The 10,343-nt window shown below is 51.0% G+C and overlaps 2 protein-coding genes across 2 annotated transcripts; both read left to right on the top strand.

Moving 5' to 3' along the window:
* Positions 1-969: 969 nt before the first annotated feature.
* LOC4343432 (bisdemethoxycurcumin synthase-like) lies at positions 970-2,731 on the top strand. Its single transcript, XM_015789931.3, has 2 exons — positions 970-1,357; positions 1,443-2,731. The coding sequence occupies exons 1-2, from the start codon at positions 1,156-1,158 to the stop codon at positions 2,438-2,440; spliced, it is 1,200 nt and encodes a 399-aa protein (XP_015645417.1). The 5' UTR covers positions 970-1,155; the 3' UTR covers positions 2,441-2,731.
* Positions 2,732-4,833: 2,102 nt separating this feature from the next.
* Positions 4,834-8,516, top strand: LOC107281629 (aspartic proteinase CDR1-like). The gene is made up of 5 exons (XM_066312704.1): positions 4,834-4,899; positions 5,584-6,037; positions 6,389-6,564; positions 7,334-7,511; positions 8,512-8,516. Exons 1-5 carry the CDS (start codon positions 4,834-4,836, stop codon positions 8,514-8,516), a joined length of 879 nt encoding a protein of 292 aa, XP_066168801.1.
* The last annotated feature ends 1,827 nt before the right edge of the window (positions 8,517-10,343 follow it).

Below are 10,343 nucleotides of genomic sequence, written 5' to 3'. Positions count from 1 at the left end.
TGTGTTAAGTTACTTTTATGATTTATGTAAATTACTTTTAGACTTTATTGAATTTATTTTCATAAATGTATTTATTTGAAAATCTTCTCTACATTTGCTTGTGATTTTACTCCACAGTTTTTTCTTACTTCAACTTAGTTATAATGTAATTACTCGTAATGCTATAGAGAGTTACTTCTATTGCATATTTAAGTTATTTCTACAGTTTAGATAAATTACTTCTAAATTCATAAAATGTTTAAATATATTCAACATGGATCTCGTTTTGTTACATATTTTGAGTAGAGTACAATGATACAATAGATGTTAAAATAATATGTGATTTAAAAGATATAAGTTATTAAAGAAGTTAAAAAAGATATGCACTTTAAACTAAAGAGGATTTATATATGGGATGAAGTGGTCTCCGCTTAGGACTAACGCACTACCGTGCACTATATAGTCACATCCATTAAAACATTATGTTGTAAAAAATCTACTAGTTTTATGTCTATCTATAAGGTGGTTTTAGGAAACATAAGTCCCTCGGAGAAGGACTTAGGGAAGAGAGTTATATTTTTTGTGAGAGAGACTAAAATATATTCCTACCATCTCAAACACCACCTAAGACACTTTTGTAGTAAACCTCACGTCAGTTTCCTTTCGTTACCCGTGCATTTAGCATGCTACTCACGTTTTTATATTTTCGCTCGATGCTCACACGTACGCTTGGGTACAACGGACAACTGAGGCACTGACCACTGACGGAGAAATTTACCGGTCAATGGCCGTCGTCGGTCGCATGCAGCTTCACGTTTCTGATCTCTTCTTTTTGCTCGCTGCAGGTGGGTCCCCAGCTTGTCTGGTAGGGTCCTCTGGTGGTCTAGTCCTCGCGCGCCCACCAAAAAAGAATCTAATTAAGAGACACCAATTAACCATGTATAATTCATTTAGTCTCATGCTTCTTTCGCTTCACAGTAGAGAGACATCGTACATCATTTGGTGTGTACTGATGGAGAATTGGAGAGACCAACAACCATGGATTGTCTATATAACGAGACCCATTGCAATGCTTCATCTCCATCACTTGCATCCTTGTAACATCCAGTTCTTCGAATCTTCGAGCTTCTAGAGCCACTGCTATAGCTAGCTAGCTAGGACAAAGGGACAAACACCATGGGGAGCACTCCGGCTGCTGTTCCGGTCACCGTCGACGAGCTCCGGCGTGCGCAGCGCGCAGACGGCACCGCCGCCGTGCTGGCCATCGGCACGGCGAACCCGGCGAACTGCGTGACCCAGGCCGACTACGCCGACTTGTACTGCCGTGTCACCAACAGCGAGCACGTTGCTGGGTTCAAAGACAAATTAGACGCACTATGTAATTAAGCTTCGCAAATTAAGTCATTTATTCCCATTTTTCAACTATCATTTGACTCATCTTTGTTTGCTTGGTGATTTTTCAGGCGTATCGGCGTCGGGCAGTGAGAAGCGTTTCTTCCACCACACCGAGGAAATGATCAACGCGCACCCTGAATTCCTCGACCGCGCGACGCCGTCGCTGGACGCGCGCCTGGAGATCGCCGCCGCGGCCGTCCCAGAGCTCGCCGCGACGGCCGCGGCGAGGGCCATCGTCCAGTGGGGCCGCCCCGCCACCGACATCACCCACCTCGTCGTGACCACCAACGCGGGCGCCCACGCCCCGGGCGCCGACGTCCGCCTCGCCGCGCTCCTCGGCCTCCGCCCCACCGTGCGCCGCACCATGATCCACCTCAACGGCTGCTCCGCGGGCGCCGCCGCGCTGCGCCTCGCCAAGGACCTCGCCGAGAACAGCCGCGGCGCGCGCGTCCTCGTCGCCTGCGTCGAGCTCACCGTCCTCACCTTCCGCGGGCCTTACAGCCCCCACACCGTCACCTGCCAGGCGCTGTTCGGCGACGGCGCCGGCGCGGTCATCGTCGGCGCCGACGCCGCGCGCCCCGTCGAGCACCCGCTTTTCGAGATGGTCTCCGCCTCGCAGACGCTCATACCGGGGACCGAGCACGTCATCACCATGCAGCTCACGGAGCACGGCCTCGACGGCGACATCGACACCAAAGAGCTCGTCCCTCTCGCCGCGAACAACGTCAAGCAGTGCCTCTCCGACGCGCTCACGCCGCTCGGCCTCGACGGCGGCGAGTGGAACGACCTCTTCTGGGCGGTGCACCCGGGAAGCCCGTTGATCTTGGACCACATCGAGAGCGCTCTCCAGCTAAAGCAGGGGAAACTGGCAGCGAGCCGAAAGGTGCTAAGGGAGAACGGCAACATGCTGGGCAGCACGCTGATCTTCGTGCTGGAGGAGCAGCGAAGGCGGATGGAGGAGGAAGGAGACGGAGCCGAGTGGGGGGTGATGCTGGGATTTGGACCCGGTTTCACCATTGAGACCATGGTGCTCCACGCACCTGATGACAGCAGGAAGAAGAATTAGTTCAGAGCAAAGGTAAGTGAACGCAAACACTGATGTTCTCGGCCATGTCTGCTAATGAGGTTCTAAATGGATTAGTACGCAAATGAAGGCATCATAGTGGTACTTGTTCCAGAGGTTTCATGTATTCGTGCTGTTATATTGCTAAACCACGTGTTATGTTTTTATCTATTGTCGAGCAATGTTTCATGTATTCAGAGAAACTTGAGTGGATGGTACCATACTACCATTCACGATGTAAAATGTACTGTTGGGCATTTGTGTGACGTGCGCTATATATGTTCTGCTACTTCACATTTGAAGGGTTAATAAAAGTAAAACAGACAGTCAATTGTTAACCTTGGTCGATCGAAAGCTTGTTAAGCTAGGCACAACAATGATATACACGCAAATATAGATGGCCAAATAGGCCGCCTGGCATGGCACGGCCCAGTCCCGATCGTGCCCCGGCCAAGATTTGTCGGGCCGGCACAGCCCGACCCTATACGTTAGGCCGTGTCGTGCCGGCCCACGTGCTCCACTTATGGCCCAGGCACGGCCCAATAAGGGTCAGTCGTGCTGGGCTGGCCTGAAGGCACGTGCAGCCCATCGTGCTTTTTTTAAATAAGTCTATTTGGCTTCTGACATATATATAGCTAAATAAGTCTATTTTATGTCCGTACTATTTGGGTCGTGCCATATAATACGTTTATTTGTCCTCCCTATTCTTTGTGAAAATAAGTCTATTTTAGCTCCCTAAACTTCGTGCAGTGCCGGGCCGGCCTACTGTGCCAAGGCATAGGCGTGCCCGTGCCTGGGCTGGACAAAATCCGTGCGTTGGGCCGGGCTGTCAGCCTCGAGCCTTATGGCGGACTATACTCACAAAGTCACAATCAGACTACCGGAATTGGAGCTAGGCCGGAGTAAATGATAAGCAATCACACTTGTAGGTCGGAGCGAATTCGTTTTTTTTCTCAGAACCAGAAAACAATATATAAATACAACAAACACGTGTTCTTTAACTTATAAGAAAATAAAACAATTTAAGCTGGTCAATGAGGAGCTCGTATGACCGAGAAGCGAATATCCGAATTTTAAGTGCAATTAAAGTGGATATTTTCGAGTTATTTAATAGTTATTACACTGTTAAATTATGTGTAGTGCACTATTGCTCGAGAGAAAGGATTGTGATACTGGCAATCAGGACACATGAGTCAGACGACTAATTCACTATGGACTAAGTCTACAGAGACGGTCCACGGGAAGGACGAGGTCAGACCCTACGTGTCAACCGAAACAAGCAGCAACAAGCGAGCCTCATGTGACTACCACACGGGCTGCACACGTGAGCAACCACACGGCGACCACACGGGGAGGACGAGGAGAGGGCAGTGAGGCCGTGAGGGGAGGGGTTCTCACCACCGGCACAATGTGACGAGGGAACAACTATGGCGACTTGCAACGGCCTTGGCGCAGCGACAATGAACGGATAAGGGTGACGAAGATGAATGGGTCGACGACGATCAGATGGCTCCAGTGATATTTAGGCTTAGCGCAGAGGCGGATGATGGTGGACTTGGCACTGCAGACTTGAAGGCGACGATGGGCGGCACTTTGTCTTGGCGGGAACAACAGCGTCGGAGGCGGTGTTCCAGGAGTCTTCGGCCAACGAGGATGCGCGGCCGAGGACGAGGACGATGAGGTGCAGCCAACAGGAGCGACAACGCAGCGAGGCAGCGCTCCGGCGAGGAGGGAGGGGCTGCCGGAGGAAGAAGACGGTGGTGTCTTCACTGTCTACCAATGAGAGTGAGCTTCGGGCTAGGGGAAGGGGAAGCCGGGGATAGGCACGGCGAGGCACGGGCTCGACGGGGAGGTGTTGCCGAAGATGGAGAATGACGATGTTCTTCACCGGTTGTTGGCGAGGATGAGCTTCCGGCGGTCTCCGGGCGAAACGGAGGGTGGCCGGGGAAGAGGAGATCGCTGCGATGCCCGTCGGGGTGAAGGGGGGGGGTGGGGAGAGGAGATCGCTGGTGATGTGGTGTGGTTTGGCGTTGCTACGGTCAACGGGGAGTTTGCCGGTGTGGTGGAGAGAGAGGAAAACGTGAGGAGATGAGGGGAGACCGAGGGAGCTCCGGTGGTGGCAAGAGGTAAGGGGAGGGAAGGTGCTGCTGCCCTTTTATAGGCTATGGGGAGGAGGGGGATAGGGAGCTTGCCGGTCGGCCATAGAGGATGTGAAAAACGGCCGGAGTTCAATGAGATTACATCCGATGAATAAAAGTCGGATCAAGAGGAGGAAATCTTGGGGGAAAATAATGAGGAGGAGGAGAGGAACCGATTTTTGCAATGGAGGGAACGAACGGGGAAGGAGATCGGCGAGGCAGGGGCACTTGAGTTTGGCCGGGAGAGATGAGCAGGCGATGGCTCGGCTGGAGGTGGAAGACGACCAGTGGCTGGGCCACACGGAGCTAGGAAAGCGGACTTTGGTCCGAGGGGAGGGAGGAGACTTGGGCCGGCCCAAGGAGAGGGAGGGAAGGAAGAGATGGAGGGAGACAAGAAGAGGACTTCGTCCTCGGGCCAAAAGTGGAGAAGGGAGACTTTGGGCTGGATTCGGCCCAAACAGAGGGAGAGGATTATTTTTAGTTTTCTCATTTTAATTAGGAAAAAGTACACTAAAGGTCCCTCAACTTGTCATCGAGTTACAAAATCATCCTCCAACCGCAAAACCAGATATCGGGCGTCCCTTAACTAATAAAACCATATACTTTAGATTCTCCGGTGGTTTTGACCCCGGTTTTGTCTGGCGTGGCGGCTGAGTTAGCGTGAGACCCACATGGACCCCACATGTCAGAATGCTAGGTCATCTCTCCTCCCACCCCACATGTCAGAATGCTAGGTCATCTCTCCTCCCCTCTTCTATCCCTTCCTCATCTCTCTTTGACTTCTCTCCAATTTGATGGCGGCGACAGGCGACGCGGCAGCGGTGGGGAAGCAGCTGCGGGCGGGCAGTGGGGGAGGGGCGGCGGGGTTAGGAACGGCGTGTGGGATCCCCCGCCGGCCGCCACCCACAAGGCCCACGACCACGAGGCGGCGTGGGCAGCGTCAAGTTCGGCTGCTCCACTGCGACGAGCCGGCTCGTTCCCGGCCGACAGGCTGGTTGGGCTCGGCAGCGGCGCGGCGTCGCTCGGCCGGAGATTCTCCTACAGTCATACTGCCTCGTCCCGCACTCCGTCAACACCTCGTCGGTGCTCAACTTCGGTGCCCTCGCCAACATCACCGAGCCCGGCGTGGCGACCACGCAGCTCGTCGCCGGCGACGTGGACACGTACTACACCGTGGTCCTCGACTCCGTCAAGGTCGGCAACAAGACGGTGGCGTCGGCGGCGAGCTCCCGCATCATCGTGGACTCCGGCACGATGCTGACATTCCTCGACCCAGCTTTGATGGGACCACTCATCGACGAGCTCTCCCGCCGGATCACGCTGCCGCCGATGCAGTCGCCGGATGGCCTGCTGCAGCTGTGCTACGAGGTGGCCGGGCGGGAGGTGGAAGCCGGAGAGAGAATCACAAATCACATCGATAAACATCTATACTCCACCGTGGAATCTTGTTCAGATAATCAAAGTACTTATGTAGAAAGGATAGTAAGATACAGAAATGCAAAAATAAGCTTTGTAATGAACAGAACAATCTCAAGCTAAGCTATTCTTTAATCAGAAGAACAGGATTTCAAGATATTTTGTGGCGCCGGTTTCGCTTTCTTACCTCGCTATAGATTCTGTGAGAGATCAAATTACTTGACTCATAAATTGTAGAGCAATGCAGGAGTAACACTCCCAGCTGAGAAATTGATTTATGTATAACACTCCGATGATATTCGTTAGGCGATGCAATGAGAATTCAGAATTCTCACCAACAGCCAGCTTGCTAGAATAGAGTATGAGTTACTGATCTTGAATGACCTCTTGTGTACAGCCAGTAGGAAGCAAACCGAACAGGTGAGTCCGGACTTGACGCTGGAGTTCGGCAGTGGCGGCGGCGGCGCTGAAGCCGGAGAACGCGTGCGTGATGGGGCAGGAAGGGACGCTGTGCCTAGAGATGGCAACGGTGAATTCGCCGTCGGGGGTCACACCCGCGTCCCCATCACCACGGTGATAAAATTTCACCGTCCCCGCCCCCGTCAATCACGACGGGGCTATATTTTCACCAGCCCCGATCACCGCGCGGTGAACTTTTCCCCGTGGTTACCCCGCTCCTGGCCACGCGACGACATCTCCCACGCCCACATCGACGCCTGCAGGCGCCGGGCAGCACGAAGTTGGCGGTTCCCGGTGGCGCGTCGACGGAGGGAGCAGGAGAGCGGCGGCCCGCGCGAGAGGAGGCGGCACGCGCGTCTGCAGGGGGCGGCGTGGGCGAGAGGAGGAGGCAGCGTGGGCGAGAGGAGGAGGCGGCACGCGTGTCTGGAAGCGGCGGCGCGCGCGAGAGGAGGCGGCGGCGGCGGCGCGCGCTTCTGTAGGGCGGCGCGGGCCAGAGGAGGAGGCGGCGCGCATGTCTGGAAGCGGCAGTGGCGCGGGCGAGAGAAGGTAGCGGCGCACGCGAGTGGAGGAAGCGGCGCCCGCGCCGCGCACCTGTGCGGGAGTGGCTGCAGTGGAGAGCTGGAGGAGAGGCTAGGGTTAGCTTTTTATATATACTGTTATATATAATGGTTAATTGTTATGGGCCAAAACGTCTATAAAGTCTAAAATTAGTCCTCTATATAGAAAGGTCGGGTCACCGCGGGGGACGGGGACGTCATCCCCGATGGTGATAACTATGGGACCATTTCATTCACCATGGTGGACAGATATTAACCATCCCCGTCACCTAATAGGTGAATTCACTGCGGGGAAATGGTGAACGGGGCCCCATTGCCATCTCTAGTTGTGCCTGGCGATCGTGGCGACGACGGAGCAGCAGACGGTGTCCATCCTCAGGAACCTCGGGCAGCAGAACATCCACGTCGGCTACAACCTCGACGCCGGCACGGTCACCTTCGCCGCTGCTGACTGCGCGGGGAGCGGCTGGCCGGCGAAGCAGACGAGCGGCGGGCAGGCGTGCTGTGGGAGAGGAAGATGGCGCCGACGGGGAGAGCGAGGACGTCTCAGCCATCGTCGTCCATGGCTGTCAGCTGCGTCGCCGCCCACTTGTCGCCGTCATGGTTGCCGCCGCCGCCACCACCCGCGTCGTCGTCGTCGCACGGGGTCAGAGCCGCCGCCAGATCTGCGTGAGGGAGGGCCCCCTGCGCCAAATCTGCACCGCCCGGTCGTCGCCCGCCGCCATCCGCCGCCGCCGCTTGCTCCCTGCTGCCCGCCGCCCGCTGCTCAGCCGCGGCGCCTGCCACCTCCTCCTCGTTGCGGCCCCCGCCGCTCACATCTCGGCCGCAGCGCTCGCTGCCCGCTCCCGGCGCCGGCTCCTCGGCCGCGCCGCCCGCCGCCCACTCCCAGCGCCTCCTCCTCGGCCACGCTGCACGCCGCCCACTGCTCGGCGCCGCCCGCCGCCCGCTCCAGGCGCCTCCTCCTCGGTCGGGCGCAGATAGAGGAGAGAAAGAGAGAGAGAGAGAGGGGAAGAGAAAGAGAGTGAGAGAGAGGAAGAGAAAGAAAAAGAGAGGGGTGAGATATCAGAGAGAGAGAGAGAGGAGAGGAGAAGAGATGAAAATTTTTTAAGTGGTGAGGAGGGAAAAAAACTATTGGTGTGAAGATATTTTTACATGCGATCCACTTAAAGGAGCCGCATGCAAAAATAGATTTTTACATGCGGCTCCTTAAGTTGACCGCATGTGAAAATAGTCATTAAAAATTAATTTAAAAATATGAGATCTTCGAATTAAATTTATGATATTAAATGAACTTATATGAAAAAGTTGCCAAAAATAAAGTTGTAGAACTCGTTGAGATCTACCAATTTTTTTTTTGGTCATTTCTTTATCCGAGATTGATTGAACTATATAAAATTTAAAATTTAAAATATGAGAAATTCAAATAATTTTTCAGGTAGTAAATGTGTATAACTTATCAAGATCTACAAGTTGATCATTTTTCTATGTGACTTTGTTTGAACAGTTTGAATATGAATTTCAAATTATGACAACTTTAAACAATGTTTTCAAATAATAAATGATTTCAACTGAAAAAGTTATCAATAACAAAATTGTATAACTCATCAAGATCTATAACTTCTATTTTGGTTTTAACTATATCAGAGATATGCATTTTGTGAACAATCTTACAAATCACTTTGTCGGATGAAGAAATGACTTTGTAAGATTGTTCACAAAATGCACATCTCTTATATAGAACAATCTTATAAATCACTTTATCGGATGAAAAATGACCAAAATAGAAGTTATAGATCATGATGAGTTATACAACTTTGTTATTGATGACTTTTTCAGCTGAAATCATTTACTGCTTCAAAATATTATTTGAAGTTTCGAAATTTAAATTTTTAATTGATAAAACAAAGTCACAAGAAAAAATAGCCAAAATAATACCAGTAAGAACACAATAATATGATAGAGCATGATTTTAGAAGCATTTAGGAAAAAGAATCATCCAATTTGGAGTTCATATGAGTGAGATATACTAGTTTCAAAATTTTCAAATTTTATTTTCGCATACGGCTATTTAAGACGTCCGTATGGAAAAATGGATTTTCCCATACGGGTCTCTTAAGTAGTCGTATACGAAAATGGCACTCGATTTTTGCAGTCGCCAAGTTATGGTCCGTTTGCAAAAATCATGGGGGCTCGTACAGAAAAATCACTTTTGTAGTAGTGGCCCGATATCTGGTTTTGCGGTTGGGGGATGATTTTGTAACTCGATGACAAGTTGAGGGACCTTCGGTGTACTTTTTTCTTTTAATTAACCCTGAAATTGCTTGTTGTTGCATTAAAATTATTTCTTATGCTCTGAAAATTCTAAAAATTGAGGGACCCATTTAGAGCATGGAAAATTTTAGAAAAAAAAACTCCAAGCCTAATTTAATTTTCTTGGATGTATTTTAGTATTTGAGATTTCTTTGAGACTTTTAGTAATTTATATTCTTCTATTTAGAGAGTGATTTTTAATTTAGAATAGATTTATCAGGGCATGAGACATCTCCACTCCTATTCAATTCTTCTTATGAATTACGTTGCCAGTTGACACGTAAGGCCATTCCCAACCCAATGACTAGGATGGTGTCCATAGCATTAAATAAGTTGCCACCTAGGATAAAAAATGATGTGTCAAGTGAATAAATGAGGAAAGAGAAGGAAACCATGTCTTGCGTGAGAAATGGTTTCTACACAGCATCCAAGACATCATGTGAGATAAGTAGCAATAAATTGAAGTATGAAATAGTGGTGTTTGCATTGGAAGAGTAGTGTCTAGTACTAGTTTCTTGATGATGTGGAGTTTATGAAAACTATGTCTAATATTTTGGATTGGGAATGGCCTAAGGCCTACATCTCCACTCCTATTCAACCTGGGCACCACCTTGGGTTGCCACCGCTGCCTAACTCCGTTGAGCTCCTTTGCCACCATTAACCTCCCGCCACCCTGGCTGGTTGCACTCCTACTCTAGTGGTACAAGCAGTGGAGACGCAATAGCCGGTGATCGGAGGGTAAAATGAATGGTGATGCAGACATTTTTATATGACGGCTCCAAGGTGTCACGCCCCGAACTAGTCCCGACCGGAACTAGCCCGTGACGCTCCAAATTAACCTGTTAATCGATACCAGTCCCAGGAAACAGTGCTGGTATCACAGGGAGACAGAGTATCACAGCAATAGAGGTCTCTTTATTATAGAGTAGAAGTACAGTCATGTTGGGCTGCGGACAGATCCCGAGCTCACAACTGCATTACAAAAGGAAAGCGGAAGCCAGGACTTGGACCAATCATCACAGGCGT

Source organism: Oryza sativa, chromosome 7 (assembly GCF_034140825.1).
Source record: "Oryza sativa Japonica Group chromosome 7, ASM3414082v1".
Taxonomy (NCBI): domain Eukaryota; kingdom Viridiplantae; phylum Streptophyta; class Magnoliopsida; order Poales; family Poaceae; genus Oryza; species Oryza sativa.
Note: the sequence above shows the minus strand (reverse complement) of the source record. Positions and strands in the feature narration are given on the sequence as shown.